Source organism: Orbicella faveolata, unplaced genomic scaffold, assembly GCF_042242905.1.
Source record: "Orbicella faveolata isolate gen_17 unplaced genomic scaffold, um_ofav_v1 contig_1, whole genome shotgun sequence".
In the NCBI taxonomy this organism is placed as follows: domain Eukaryota; kingdom Metazoa; phylum Cnidaria; class Anthozoa; order Scleractinia; family Merulinidae; genus Orbicella; species Orbicella faveolata.
In genome coordinates, this window is record NW_028301536.1 from 19029702 (window position 1) to 19045796 (window position 16095).

General features: G+C 39.0%; 2 protein-coding genes across 2 annotated transcripts; both read left to right on the forward strand.

The window, feature by feature from the left end:
- The first annotated feature begins 148 nt into the window (after nucleotides 1-148).
- Nucleotides 149-1878, forward strand: LOC110056993 (ectin-like). The gene is made up of 3 exons (XM_020763563.2): nucleotides 149-263; nucleotides 883-1009; nucleotides 1379-1878. The coding sequence occupies exons 2-3, from the start codon at nucleotides 970-972 to the stop codon at nucleotides 1783-1785; spliced, it is 447 nt and encodes a 148-aa protein (XP_020619222.2). The 5' UTR covers nucleotides 149-263; nucleotides 883-969; the 3' UTR covers nucleotides 1786-1878.
- LOC110066492 (uncharacterized) lies at nucleotides 1787-15389 on the forward strand. Its single transcript, XM_089284922.1, has 13 exons — nucleotides 1787-1864; nucleotides 2548-2686; nucleotides 3557-3733; nucleotides 4187-4231; nucleotides 4649-4693; nucleotides 5535-5579; nucleotides 6059-6157; nucleotides 6623-6697; nucleotides 7066-7104; nucleotides 8734-8778; nucleotides 14041-14202; nucleotides 14497-14804; nucleotides 15133-15389. Exons 1-13 carry the CDS (start codon nucleotides 1787-1789, stop codon nucleotides 15271-15273), a joined length of 1398 nt encoding a protein of 465 aa, XP_089141048.1. The 3' UTR covers nucleotides 15274-15389.
- The last annotated feature ends 706 nt before the right edge of the window (nucleotides 15390-16095 follow it).

A 16095-nucleotide genomic window follows, 5' to 3' on the forward strand; every position in this document is an offset into this window, starting at 1 on the left:
GGAAAATTACCCTGAAAAAGATAATGCAAATCTGATCACTAAATAATTCTGAAAAAGACAAGTTAAACAAGCTTCTCAGTCGCCCACCTGTGAAGCTGTATTCATCTTGTGGCACAAGGCAAGCCTCCATTTTCAATAATAAATAAGCTCCAAACTATATTCGACTAAAGAAAAGTAATGTGTTGAAACGAAAGCTTAAATTTGACATCAAGTGTTATATATTGAAAAATGTCTCGCTAGTTTCTCGGAGACAACGTGTACCGGTAAGCAAACACTGGGAGTTTATTATTCAATATATAACCGTTTACCTTAACATAAATGTTGTTTTGTACTTAAATTCAACTACGAGGGTAACCCTTTGTCTTCACTGTGAATACTTATAAACCGTATTTAATTTTGGTACGTTGGCTCTTTAAAGCAAACGTTTGCCATAAAAGAGACTGTTGCATTCTATTTAAACCCGTGTTTTGGATTGTGCGCTTCGGTTTCGCACCTTTCAAACATGAACTAATGCAATTCTTAAAAGAAAAGTAAATATATCACTATGTGAAGTACCGTACACCTGTTCTGTTTAGTTAAATTGATGGCTCGACGTATGAAGAGCTGCTGCTCATATTTTTCCTTATTGTACTAGCTTGTACTGATCAGAGATATTAGAAATGGTTTTATTACCGAGTCGTTTTTCCTTGTTTCAAGTGAAACACCACGATATACTGTCATTGCAGTTCCGACAATTATTCAATAAAATGGGAATAAATTTGATTTACATGAATCCTACCAAAACAACATAAAGAACTGGTAATAATTGCGTCATGGCATTTTCAGCCGAGTTCTTAACTTAGTAAGGCATACATAAAGTATTTCCTTTTTATTGATTTGCAGTCTTGTAGTTCAGGTTGGGCATTCCCTTCGAGAGTGATCAAATATCAGTTAGCAGGTAAAGTGCGAGGTCAACACCAGACGTACACCATGCTTGGATTTCTTGTCTTTCAAGTCCTGTTTTCACTAGGTATGGTATACAAAACTTCTTCCTTAGGCTTCCTTCTATCAATTTCATTTCATTGTATTTTCTTTGAAAGAGAAAGTGTTTTACTGAGCTGTGCTGAAGGCTAATTAAAATGGGAGAGCAATAATTCGCATCATTACAGTTGTAAGCGTTACCACGCTTCAGAAAACTGCAATTGGCATTAACACAATCTGAGCAGTAGCTGTTACTATGGATTGTTCTATTGTTTTATTGAAAAAAGAATTGCGAATCTCATCGTTATTTAGCAGCACTGAGTTAATTTATTTTTCCTTGAAGCAAAACATTAATGCCGCGAATACGTCTAGCCGAAAAAATGATAAAATGGTCTGCTATTTTTTTTTTTTTTCTCAGGTTCGTCACTTGACGGCTTTGACAAAAATTGTTTAATGGCAACCAACCTATTGAGAAGGCGACATGGCGTTCCAGACCTCACTTGGTCGGAAACCCTCGCGGCGGATGCTCGAGCTTGGGCTCACACTTTAGCCCAGAGCAACACGTTTGAACACGACTATAACAGCATGCAAGTAAAAAGCCAAGGAGAAAACCTTGCCTTCTTCAAGCCTTTCAAGGAGAAATGTCAGGGTCCTAAGAGGGATGATTGTGTACAGTGTCGAGAGATTATCGAGGGTTGGTACGATGAGGTCAAGAATTATGACTTTGGAATGGGAAAACCCAAAACACCCGGGGGAGTGGTCATGCATTTCACACAGGCAAGTACCAGTTGTTTAGATGGGAACTTACTCGAACAATACATTTAAAATGACATTCACTTCTCAAACTCGACCACAAGCGATAAAAGCTTATGTTACTTTCCTAATAACTGTCCCTTTCCCGCCTGTTTGTTCCAATGACGCTAAAATCAAAAAAAATTATCGGCATGTTATTTTATCATGTATACAAGTTTCTCTCCTGATCATTTGACATCAGTCAAACTCAAAGCTAACGGACAAAAGATATAGACACAATATCACAATTTACGTCAACCTTAGGCCCCAGTTATATGGTCTCGCGTACCCGAGACAACCCTCTCCCTAGGCCTCAGGCAGCTTTGTCGAGCGTTTATGTCTGAAAACGTAGTCCCTGTAGGCCGAATCAAAGTTAACCCTGCATGATTATTCATAACCCTTATTGAATAATCAAATGTGCAATTATCCCTCTTTCTTTGAGTTTTCCTCCGTCATTGGATCAAAGTGGGTTTTGCGGAGATAAACTTCACTTCTTTGATACGAATTCCTGCTTTAAATCCTAGATCTAGACATTTCGTGACACTCGCCCACCCGAATTGTCTCGCCCCCCAAGACGGGTTCGCGATCCTCTTCTAAACGGTTGGCTGAAGTTTGTAAAGAAATAAGTGAAAAGTTAACTCGGCTAGAGTAACTTGGGGGAGGGTTGTCTCCGGTAACCGAGACCATATAAATGGGGCCTTAGACTTTTTTAGACTAGCTTGATCGTGTTCCCAACATCTGGGACCAACTGAAAAAGAGATATTGAGTTATGTCTGCGGTTTTCATCAAATCTAGGAAGTCTGGAAAAACTCTCGGCAGTTCGGAATTGGAACTGCTAAAAGCAACAAGTATGGCTTCATTGCAGTGGCACGATACAGTCCTCGTGGAAACAGAGGCGGTCCAGCGATCTTCAAAGACAATGTTTTCCCTCCAGGTATACATTTGTTAATAAATTAACTGACAGATAAAAGCTCTCCATTAATTTCGAAGGTTAAAATTTTTGCAGTTTTTTACTTTAATTAACTTGTTCATTGATAATATTACCAAGTTAAAAGGACGGGAGTGTAAGGGGTAGGTGTATGTAGGTATATAGGACTATGATCATAGTCTCTTGGTATATGAAAATGCCCATGATAGCTTTATATTATAGAAACGTAAGTGGACTGAATGTTCCTTTAACTTGGTTTAATACTTCAAGGTTGACAAATTTAAATATTTTGTCGGTCTCCACAGATGAAATGTTTCAATTAGCGGAGGTTCCCTAAGAAACCTTCAAGATTATGCTAAGTGTTGTCTATGAAGACATCATGGTGATTGATCATCGCAATTATAACAACTTACGCAGTTTTGAAATTAAAGCCTGGAAAAAAAAATTTACCGGTATTCAAAAGCACTGCACAGGTATCGCAGAGGTCATGGGTTCGAATCCCGTTCAGGTCTGGTTTTTTTTTTTTTTTTCGACTTTAATTTCACAACTGCCTAAGTTATGTATGACTGCGATGATCAATCATGTCTTCATATCTTTCTCCGCAGTTCAAATATTCACATGCATGAGTGTTGTCTGTTCACTTACTTGTAGTACTGCACCATTTCAGTTGCTTTGTTGCAGAGGAGGGAGTATAATAAACACAAAATGCTAAAATTTATTTCTATTTCAGAATCGACAATACGCGTGGTTTTTTTTGTTTGTTTGTTTTTGTTTTTGTTTTTTTGCTTTTCTCTTCTTTTCTTTTGTTTTGTTTTGTTTTGTTTTTTGTTTTGGTCGAATATTTTAACACCACATGAAATATATCTTTGTTATCAGGGACTATTTCTGACCCAACACCCTCTGTTGGCACTACTTCTCAACCCTCGACACCCCCTCTTACAACTTCCACCGTCCCAGGTTCCCCTACAGCTACCAACTTCAGCATTGGCGTCAATGCCACCGTCACGGGATTACCTCCACTAGCCAACACGACTGAACCTGCTACAGCGCCAGGTAAGAAAGACAACCTTAGTAACAGATTGAATACGCGTTTTTTCTATTTCCCTTTCCCCTTTCCCTTTCCAGGTATTCTTCCCGTAAGGAGGTGACCTCACCCAATAAATTATAATTAAGTAACCCTTAATGGCGTTTGAGAGGCTTGCTGTAGATATTACGTGTGTACTTCACGGTTCTTTTAGATTCTAATGCATGTACATATTGTCATATGTCTATTAGCAGCGTTTGGAAAGCAAATGATACGTCATCCGTTACAGGCGTAGCTGTATCATAGCATGCACAAAGCCTGATCAAAACACAAAATTTACCGCACACTTAAATTGAGCAATTATAAACGCTAGCGCTGTTACATCGTGGTTACATTTCAGAGCCACTATGTTCTGGACACAAATTTTGTCTTTGTGTATCAAACACTACTGACAGTGAACTTCGCGCCTTGTGTCATATTAGGTAGTTCTCCCCCTACAACAACAGGACCATCTACGACTGCAGCAGGTAACAGCATGCTAAATAAACAACGAGCCTGCATGCTGCAACTTGCCCTGCCCCTAAAGAATAAAACAGCCAGGTATATCATGGCTACATTTGGGGGCTCTATTTTGTGGACACAAAATCTCGTCTACGTGAATCAAACAAGGCCGACAATGAACTTTGTGCCATTAGATTTGGACTCTTTCCATGCATGCTATTGCTTCGATTACATCAAACTAACTTCCACATAATCCAGTCGATTTATCAGTTTAGAAAACCGGCAAAATGATACCAAAACTAGTCAGTGAAGAATTTATTGAAACAATTAACCTATTAGTCCTTGATGGATTCGATATGATTACAAGCAGCTCTTAGTTATTATGTACAGTAATTATAAAGCCCATGGTGTACTCTACAGACGCAAGGCTTGTATCTTGTTAGGTAGTTCTCGCCCTATAACAACAGGACCATCTACGACCGCAGCAGGTAACAGCATGCTAAATAAACAACGAGCCTGTATGCTGCCACTTGCCACCACCCCCCTCCCCCCCCCCTCCCCCCATCCCAGGAAAAAAACAGCTAGGGATATAATGGCTCCATCTGAGGGGCATTATTTCCTGGACAAAATCTTGTCTTTGTGAATCAAACAATGCTGACAATGAACTTTTGCAGTCTTTCTGTACCATTGCTTCAATTAGATCAAATTTAAACTTCCACATCATCCAGTCGATTTACAATTTAAGAAAACCGATGAAATGATACCAAGGTCAGTTAGTGAAGAATTTAAAGAGACAATTAACCCATTACCCTTTGATTAGCTTGCGAACAGGCTCCCGTTCGCAGCCTAGCCTTTGATGGATTGGAGATGATTACAACAAGTTCTCAGTTATTTTGTAATTACAAAGCCCACGCGGAGCGTGCCGACGTTAGTTCTCGTCCGACAGCAACAGGACCATCTGCGGCCGAAGCAGGCAAAGGCATGCTAAATAAACGAGTCAGCATGCTGCTACTCGCCAACTCCCCCGCCCAAGCCATTTCGAAAAAAAACAGCAGCTAATTATATAATGGCTACATTTAGGGGGGCACTGTTTTCTGGACAAAATCTTCTATTTGTGAGTCAAACATTGCTCTGACATGAGGGAAAACAAAATGTAAATTAATTTAATACAATGTAATACTATTACAATACTACCGACTGAAACATTTTGGGCACATTCGATTTAACTTTCTCGAATCTGGAAAAAAAATCGTTCGCAGTTATCGTATACACATGCCAATTTTAAAGCCCTCATTGCACTTTACCGACGCCAGGATTGTATCTTGTTAGGTAGTTCTAGCCCTCCATTAGCAGGACCATCTACGACTGCAGCAGGTAACAGCATGCTAATTAAACAACGAGCCTGCATGCTGCTACGAATACTTCTCCCACCCACTTGATGAAAAAAAATAGCTAGGTATATAATGGCTTCATATATGATGGCTTCATTTATACACTTTCGTATGATGAACGAGTTCTTAGCTCCTCGACGAAACGTGTTAAAATAAATGATTGATTGATTGACTGATCGATCGATCGATCGATTGCTCGATTGATTGATCGATCGATCGATCGATCGATCGATCGATCGATTGATTGATTGATTGATTGATTGATTGATTTAGAAGACACTATTTTCTGGACGCAAAATCTTGTCTTGTATTTGTGAATAAATACAAAATGCAAATCAATTATGCTACAGTGTAATTCTAAGGCAAGACTTTTGCTATTACTCGATTTGACTCTCCAGTAATTGGATAAAAATCGTTTGCAGTTATTGTATATACAGTTAATAATAACTTCTTCGTCCACAGAAAGCAGCCCCACCCCGCTACCGTCTGCCACTTCACCAAATACTGGGTCACCCGCGAGTCTCACCACTACTGCCGCCCCATCCACTTTACGCCCACTCGGTATGTAATATTTTTCGAAAACTTTTTACACCCGCCGAAGAGTCTTGTTATGTTACTTTAGTTAACTCTCTTAACTAGTTTGGCAGTGAAATAAAAAAAAAAAACACATGCGTTTTTTCGACGACGATTTTTATCTTAGCGCATTAAACGTTCAAGTTTTTGCTCTCTTATTTTTCACTTTTTTTTAACTATTTGGACCGACACTCGACCAGTCAGATAGAGACTATTGTTTTATAAGTAGCGTAAGTGAGAGATGACGGCGATTTAATTAGAAACAATTGTAACTGGACAGTTGCAATTCGACACCAACGTGATTGTTCATCAGTTACTTGACAAATAGAGCAGCGCAAAAAAAAATAACAAATAAGAATTTGTTATTGACTCGAACAATCTTACTGTTGCATCTATGCTGTGCCTATACCAAAAAACAGTAAATTGATGACAATTTATTTTCATATCATGCAGGTCCTCCGAAGAACGACTCAAAGTGTCAGTATTTTGTGGTCAACAGTACGACGTATACTTACGCCATTGTACAAAGTAAGACAGTGTACAGATTTAAAAGAGATCTAGAGTATACCGTTCAGAATTTTCTAAAGATTCGTTCATGCCTAAAATGAGATTTTCAAGTAATTATAAAAGATGTGAAGCATTTCTTTCTGGAAAAATATTTATTTCTAATTATAATAAAGATTTTTTTAAAAAAAATACCCATCAAATCGCAACCTCGATGCTTTTTGAATATAAAATCGATTAATATAAGCTAGCAATTTAAACTTAATTATTTTTTTTTCTCTGGCGATCAGCTATTTGTGATGTAATTTAAACACATGATCTTTACGCAGACAAATTAGAATAACATTATGTCAATAAACAATCGTAATATTATTATCATTATTGCTTTTCAGAATGTCCTGGCAAACCCAATGTCACTTTAATTCCACAAGGTAAGATATTAATAAAGCTTGAACAATGTACAATGTACAACACGAAGGAAAAAAAATTGAATTATAGCAAATGTGCATAAAAGAGGAATTCATTAGATCAAACGTAGAAAGAGATATATATTTATCTCTATATATAACCACGCGTATAATAAATGGAGGCGCATGCGTGAATTTGTTTACATGGCACATGATAGGCTAAGTTTATTAACATCTTGTTCTGTGCCCTTCGAAATCACCCAGCAGGATGTTCGCGTATTAAAAAGGGGACAGCTTGGAATTGTCTTCAGCTTTTTGTTGCTTTTAAAGGAGCTAACCAATTATCAGCATCCTGTTCGTCATGAGGAGATAGTCATCTCCAGTGCCTATCGGGTATCCCGTCCGTCTCAGTATAGTGTATTTTAAAATAGATTCCATGCAGTGCATAACCCTAACTACTAACCCCAGTTATTAATTATCTCATACAATTTGTCATGTTTGTTACGAAATCTAGAGCGTTCTCTCATCTGTCAGTGCATAATTTCACAATTAACTCAACTACGTAAGTATGACATCAAAAAATTTTACTAAGAAAGATCCGAAAGCCGATAATTTCGTTCAGGATGACGACACACAATTTCGCCATAGAATTAGGATTAGCAGTTCGGTGAAGGTCATTATCCAGCAAGACTTGTCAATTCTAAAGCACCGGTGTGACCTCAGTTTCAAACCAGCACAGCCCAATCGGAGTGAGGCGGAGAGTGATTTCAATCTAATACTCTCTATATCTGTGTAGCATACGGTAAACTTCATGTCGTAGGTTTTGCATCCTGTCCATACAATTGCTTCGTTCAGATCAAACTTAAAGTTCTACATTATCCAGCTAATAAGTGGATAATTGAATAAAACAAGCGTCCTCGGTCCCGTGTTTTTCAATATTTTCATAAATGACATTTTCTTGTTTTGCGGGGATGTTAAGTTAAATGCTTATGCAGACGATCACCAAATATATTCGTCGGACAGTGATCCTGTTGCGCTAGATGGGTGCATGCGTAACGCAGTCGAGACAGCAAACCGGTGGTACCGGCAAAATGGAATGTTGGCCAATGAAAGCAAACATCAGGCTTTGATCGTGGGAAAATCGGAACACACCTTCTCGTTTCCTACAAAGGACTCAATTGACATTTTGGGAATGAACATTGATAACAATTTAAATTTTCACAATTACATATCTCTTATTTGCAAAAAAGTCAACAACCAGTTCAATGTAATGCTTAGGTTCAGAAACCTTATTTCCAGAGACATTTTAGTGAAACTGTATAAGGCCTACATACTCCCTCATTTTGACTATTGCTCAACAGTTTGGCACTTTTGCAGTGCAAACAACAGGGACAAAATAGAAGCTCTTAACAAAAGGATTGTTTATGTATGTAGGTAGGTAGGTAGGTAGGTAGGTAGGTAGGTAGGTAGGTAGGTAGGTAGGTAGGTATGTATGTATCCCATTAGCTTTTGATGAATTCGGGATGATTGCAACCATCTAGACGCTACGCCCCTCGCTGGTTATTTATCGTCTTGTATTTAACTATTTTTGATCACTTTGTAATTTAGAAGCCATCGGTTTACTTTACAAACGCTAGGCTTGTGTTTTGCTAGGTGGCGCTCGCCGTACAAAAACAGGACCACCTAAGACCGAAGCAGGTAACAGCATGCTTAATGAACAACAAGCCTGCATGCTGCTACTTGCCCAACCCTCTACAATAAATTATAACTAAGAGCAAAACTTGTAACGCTACTTTGCAAAAGCCCAATCTTAAACTGAATAGACGTTGATATATAAATGTATAGCGATTAAGCATCTACGTTTTGTCAAAGGGGCTAGTTGTTTCTAATGTGTATTGTCTTCCCAGCTCTTCTTAGTAATGTGTAAGATCACGGCAGTCCATTGACAACAACCTTGGAAACGTACCCGTTATTTCTGAATAGTAACTTCGGCTTCCTTGAAATGCCTTAGAGTTGTATCTCTTTAGGTAGCACTCGCCCGACAACAACAAGAGCAGTTGTAAACGTAACAGGTAACAGCATGCTAAATGAACAACAAGCCTCCATGCTGTTGCTTGCTCCAGTCCACACGATACGAGACACGCTGTTTAAGCATACAACTGTCTTACACTACATGTTAGTCAAGAATTAGTCATGGTCAAACTCTTATCACCACTCATAAAGCCAGTTTAAAAACGCTCATTGATCAGAAATTAACACATTGATATGGTAATGCCATCGAAAGGCGTTAGTACATTCCAAGCACGCAATGAGAAAGTCACATGAAAGATTTTACTACTCTTAATTCCCTGGAAGACTCAACACCTAACATTTAATCCTTGTTTGTTTTTGTTGTTGTTGTTGTTGTTGTCTTTATTCATTTGTTTGTCTGTTTGTTTGTTCGTTTGTTTGTTTGTTTGTTTATTTGTTTTTGTAAGAACATACCTATAATTTGGCATGAATAGTTTATAGCACATCTAATGGAATGAAGATTGTATAACAACTGCAACTTTTTGTATTACGATAAGTAACGGGTGTAATATCATGCTCTGTTTCATGCTATCATGCTATGTATTTAACCGAGTCGAAGCATTACGATACAAATGCGCAATTGGACAAATCAGTGCACGATGATGTTTACTACTAAATTGTTGACGCTCTTCACTTTATTGTAAACTGAGGCCTGATTAGGATATATTGGCAACTTTCATGGATGGGTTTCGTTTCGATGGCTAGAGTCGTTTCATGATTTGTCTAGGGAAGAAATTCAAGACACCCCCTCTTTGATTTGCCTAGTTTTATACAAGTCTACCATGAGTAAGGCACCCTTCCTGTCGGGTGTTACATTCTTTCTGCGATCCTCCTTCTCCAGAGATTCATGTCGTTTATCGGATTAGGTTTCACTCCGTTTTGAAATTTTGCCCGCAGCATACATCCCTGCAAACACAACACAAATCCCTGTAAGCGAAGTCAGCAGTATGCCATTTCGTCAGTTTTGACCAGTGTTGAAGAAGAATGGTTGTACGAAAAGATGTCAGGCTCTTATAAAAATGCAAAGGATTATTGTACCCATGAGTGAACGGCTTATAGAGAAATTTTACGTTAAACTATTCAAATGCAGCACTTTGTAACAATGATAATTTCTAAGGTTATTTTAATTATCCATACTGTTTTAATTGAATTAATTATCGTAGTAATGAATTAGTTTGTGATAAATTAACCGAGTTTTGTCGTTGACAAAATATAGTATCTGTTTAACAGTAAACATGATAACCAATAACCAAACGTCAAATTATACAGAATTTGTTCAACACAATGGATAGCGATGGTGATATTGTTCAGGTGAGAACTTTGTACATTTCAAATTGCACGTAAATTATGCCCCTCTTGTTCTTACAATCAGGTCGAGCTTGTCTCCCGAATCCTTTTCTGTACGCAGTGACTGCATTTTTTCACCAAATAAGAATTTTTGCAACCAAAGTAATCACTACAATTTTAACACATGACATCTAAAAATGACAATCAGTAATTATCCTGATTATAAGTCCGATTGTTCTCTTCGGATCCAAGTTTGACTTAAATTCAGTTATATTCAGCGATACTTTTTTGATAAATTTTTCTTGAAGGAGTGAACAGATTCCTCTTTTGGCATGCGCGCTTTTTAAAGCAGATGCGTTTGTAAAAAGCCAAGTGATTTTAACAAGTACACCTTTAAACTGTTCAACCCGCCGCTCTCTTTGACATTACCAGGAAATATGACAACCCTAAAACCTGAACAGTCTACAACAACGACACAAACAACTCCAACAACACCGAAACCAGAAACAATAACAACACCAACCACAGTAGGTCCAGAGTCCACTACGGGAACGACCGTCACCACATTAAAACCAGAATTAACGACTCCAACAACTGTTAACCCAGAAATAACAACAACACAAACTACAGTCACTACTGTAGGCCCAGAGTCAACAACACAGACAACCATAACTACAATAAACCCTGAGCTAACTTCCCTAACCACTTCAGAAACAACTTCAAGTACACTAACTACAGCGAATCCAGAGCTTACAACATCAACACCTCCAACTACGCCTCCTCCGCAGCAATCACAAACAACACCAGGACAAACAACGCCGACAAGTGCAACTACAACAAAACCACAATCTACAACTTCATTAACAATAAATCCGCAAGAAACGACTTCAAGTACAGCAACTACAACTAATCCAGAACTAACAACATTAACACCTGGAACTTCTTCTCCCCCACAACAATTTCCTGGACAGACAACACCGACCACAGCAACGACAACAAAGCCAGGGTCTTCTTCTACAGTAAATCCAGAAGAGACTACTTCAAGCACGATAACTACGGCAAATCCAGAACTTACGACATTAACACCTACAACTACGCCCCCACCTCAACAATTTCCCGGACAGACAACACCGACCACAGCGACTACGACAAAGCCAGAGTCTTCTTCTACAGTAAGCCCAGAAGAAACAACTACGCCTCTTACACAAGCTCCCGGACAGACAACACCGACTACAGCAACTATAACAAAGCCAGAGTCTTCGTCTACAGTAAATCCAGAAGAAACTACTTCGAGTACAATTACTACAGTGAATCCAGAGATAACAACATTAACACCTACAACTACGCCACCACCACAGCAATCTCCAACAACACCTGGACAAACAACTCCAACGTCTGTAACTACAATAAAACCAGAGATTACCACTCCACAAACATTACCAACAACTGAAACCACGATTAGTGCAGGGGAAACATCACCAACATCTTTGACGACACTAAGTCCGGATACACACTCAACTCCGACAACGTTAATTCCAGGACAAACAACGGGAACAACGGGAACTCCAGAATCCAGTGTGACCACAGAATCTACAATAGCCCCGGAACTCACAACACCGACAACTTTTACTACTATAAGCACAGAGGAATCGACTCCAACAACAAAACCAGAGCTCACTACTCCAACAACAGCAACTACTGTCAATCCAGCACTGACATCTCCAACCCCTGCGACACCTGAGACAACACCGACAACTTCTACTACTATAAGCACAGAGGAATCGACTCCAACAACAAAACCAGAGCTCACTACTCCAACAACAGCAACTACTGTCAATCCAGCACTGACATCTCCAACCCCTGCGACACCTGAGACAACACCGACAACTTCTACTACTATAAGCACAGAGGAATCGACTCCAACAACAAAACCAGAGCTCACTACTCCAACAACAGTAACTACTGTCAATCCAGCACTGACATCTCCAACCCCTGCGACACCTGAGACAACACCAACAACGTTGACAACCTCGACTACGGTACAGCCACAACTAACAACTCTGACTACTCAAAGTACAGCGAGTACAGGAGCGACAACTACAATTACAACAGGCCAGCCAGAACAGTCAACGACAGTAACTACAGAATCGACGACCATTACACCAACGACTACGCCGGGACAGGAAACAACTAAGCCAACAACAAAACCAGGAATAACTAATGTCACAACAGAACCAACCACCCAAACAACTCCCACAACAGGTACAGAATGCCAATGCGAGACTGGAGGCGGAAAGGGTGCGTTCAAAAGCACTAACGGCATGATTCAAGTATTCACTCGAGGGAAACAAGTACCGTTTTCGGTTGGAATCGCGTCTCAGAGAATCAACTTAAACCCCGATCGTTTTTGGGCAGGGATGTTGCCGGAAAAAGATGTGATGGACATCTTTCGAACAGCTGGAGCTTATATCTGATTGGTTATGAATAGTAATCGGAGAAATGTCGGGTTCATGACTGAACGAGGATTTCCCAAAACGGCACTTGTTCCCCGACAGTTTTCGTTAGGCTTTTTTAGATGAGGCAATTTTCCAATGCAGCAAGTACAGAAACGCGAAATAGATGGAATATGTGACCACCGTTTCCGATTCGTTAGTTTGAGTATTTCCTATCAGCCGAATTAATACATTTTATTTAAACCTTCAAAAAAAAAGACTTGCACAATTCGTATGAACGCGCCCTTACCGTCACGAAGTACAGTTTATTGAAAATTTGTCCTAATTTATTTAGTTTTAATTTCTTTGAGCTGACAAGAAACCTGTCTGTTTTCTTATTTTTCTTTCTCTGTTATAGATCTAACAGCAGCTTAACAAAAATAACACTTAAGTACACTTAACAGCTACCGCTGTAAGATTGATACAGAGGGGACATGCCCGTGGATCAGCAGATGGAAGTTAAATTAAGCACTAGCGATGTGGCTGCAAATGATTATCCACAAAACAAGTGGGTACCAGGCTACCCAGTCCTCATCTCGCCTACTTTGGATATACATTTCAATCGTTTCCTACTAACCATGATAACATTTACAAATCATGATAACGGTTAACTGTGAAATTTGCCAATAAAAGATATAGACGACTTCCCACGCACTTAATTTGGCAATCTTGTTCGGTTCCTCTTCTAACTCGAAGATTGTAGTTTACTTTCGTTACAACTTCTATATTAGTTTAATGGTCTTTAATGTACTACCGAAAAGTGACCAGCCTCAAACAAACCCATCCATGTGGAGTATCTATTTCAGTAATTTCACGGTGGTCCATATACCACAATAATATTTCGCCAAACAAACAAACAAAATAAATAAAGTATATCATCCTTGGTTGAAACTAGTGCAATACCTGAATCATGACAATGCGTGTGTAACATAAAATAAGTAAACAATATAAATTGACTGTTAACTGTGACATTAATTTCTTAGTCAGTAGGTTTTAGACCCTATAACCTTGATGCATGTAAGAGAACATTTCTATGGATATTTGAGTGGTCTATTCTGCTATAATTTTGGTCCAGAAAAGTTCTATAAAATATTTCTTTTTTAACTTGTAGTAACGACGCCACCAACGCCTTCGATGCCTCCTACGACACCTGCTCCTCCAAACCCGTGTGAGCCAAACCCATGTAAGAACGGAGGCACCTGTGAAGCTCAGGAGGGGAAATTTACCTGTTCCTGTCCCGATGGATACTGGGGAGAACTGTGTGAAGAAAGGGGTAAGAGAGCTTGTTTGAAATGAAGTTATCGGATAGGAGCGTCACACATAAAATACGGAAACGAATGGTTGTCTTAGTTCACTAGAATTTCACAAAACGGCAGGATTAAAAGAAATAGCCAAGCTAGCATTTTATCCTTGAAATTTTTACTTCTTGTAGGTTGTGGTAGAATTGGAAAATTCGATGTCTGTTTAAATGTTTCTTGAAAGGGAAAAAGTAACTTCTTTCAGACTAGTCGCGCAGACTTGACAATTCTACCTAAACGTTGTGTATTTATCATTTGGTCGCGGTTAGGTCCAAATGCTGACGAAAGTAAAGACGCATTGATGCTAACAAACATGTACAGAGCTATGCATCAGGCTCCACCAGTAACCTGGAACAAGGAGATAGCTGCTAAAGCACAAGACTGGGCCGACAAATTAGCCAAAGAACAGAGACTTGTACATGAGAACGAAAGTTCGACTGATTACGGCGAAAATCTGGCTGAGGTAGGAAGTGAAGACAAGGCCCTACTGCGAGCTATTGATGCATGGTATAATGAAGTGTCTCTGTACAACTATGAAGATCCCAAGTTCTCCACAGACACCGGCCACTATTCACAGGTAAGAACACGATTGCTTTAACATAAACCTAAAACAGTTATCACGTACTGTCCTAAGCTTTGAGCCTTCATACGATCAGGATATACTCGTCTGTTAAAACTATCTTGTGTAGAATTGGAATCAGAGTCGGAATCAGAGCCGACAGAATGGAATTAATGGCATTCGGTCGACAGCGCAACCTTGAAATGAACGAATGTATGAATTGAAAAATGTCTTACATCAGTGGCCAGATATGAATATCTATAATAATAATATCTTGGTTTTAACTTTAATACTTAACAATACATGATGATTTTAAGCCCTCTGGTTTATTCCGTTTCCTTTGCAGTTGGTTTGGGGTGCCACTAATGAAATTGGAATGGCAAAGGCGAAAACCAGAGACAACACTAACGTGTACGTGGTGGCAAGATATAAACCAGCCGGAAACGTTGTTAATTTGTTTGAATCAAATGTAAAACCAAAACAGTAGAATTTACAGCGCAAAAGGGCAACTTCTTTGAGCCCAGCGAAGTTTTAGAGTTAATTCAAGATAAACGTGAAAGATAGAATGCACGCGCTTCAAATAAAGTAACATTTTTAAGTGTACATGTTGCTGTTGTATTTTGTCATTCCTCTTCACTGTCATCCACGTTTGGTTTTAAATCGTTCTCTATAGTTTTGTCGAATTCACTATTTTACTTTCAAAAGGTCTGTGGCAGCAATGCTCTGATGAAAACGAAGAGCTTCAGGAATATTCCTATTGAATGAATATATTTTTTTTTTTAGCCCACAATCTCTGCTACTTTTACACCAATGGTCTTCCCAAACAAAATTCAGACCTGATTTGCTTGCACCGCCCAAGTAAGGTCAAACATATCACTATTCATGATCAGCTTACATGACGATTTCAATTCACAGATAGTGCACCGCTGGACGGTTGCACAGAAAATGGACAGAATGTCAAATACTTTCCTGTTGAGAAAGAGTGGTAAGGGGTATGTGGATTAGATTCCCTAAGTCGCTTGTTTAGAAAGGATCATTTGACATTCATGGAAGGAATCATGAATTATAAGTGTATTCCTAAATAGAGTTCAGCGGAATAGCAAACCTATACAAACGGGCTGATATAATAAGAAAGTTTAAAGCTCATCGAGACTCTTTCTTGGAATACAAGCATAAATTGTCACTCTTTATGACTAACCCAATATTTTATATAAATTATTCATTCGCTCAAGTAAGTAAGGTCAAACATATCACTATTCATGATCAGCTTACATGACGATTTCAGTTCGCAGATCGTGCACCGCTGGAC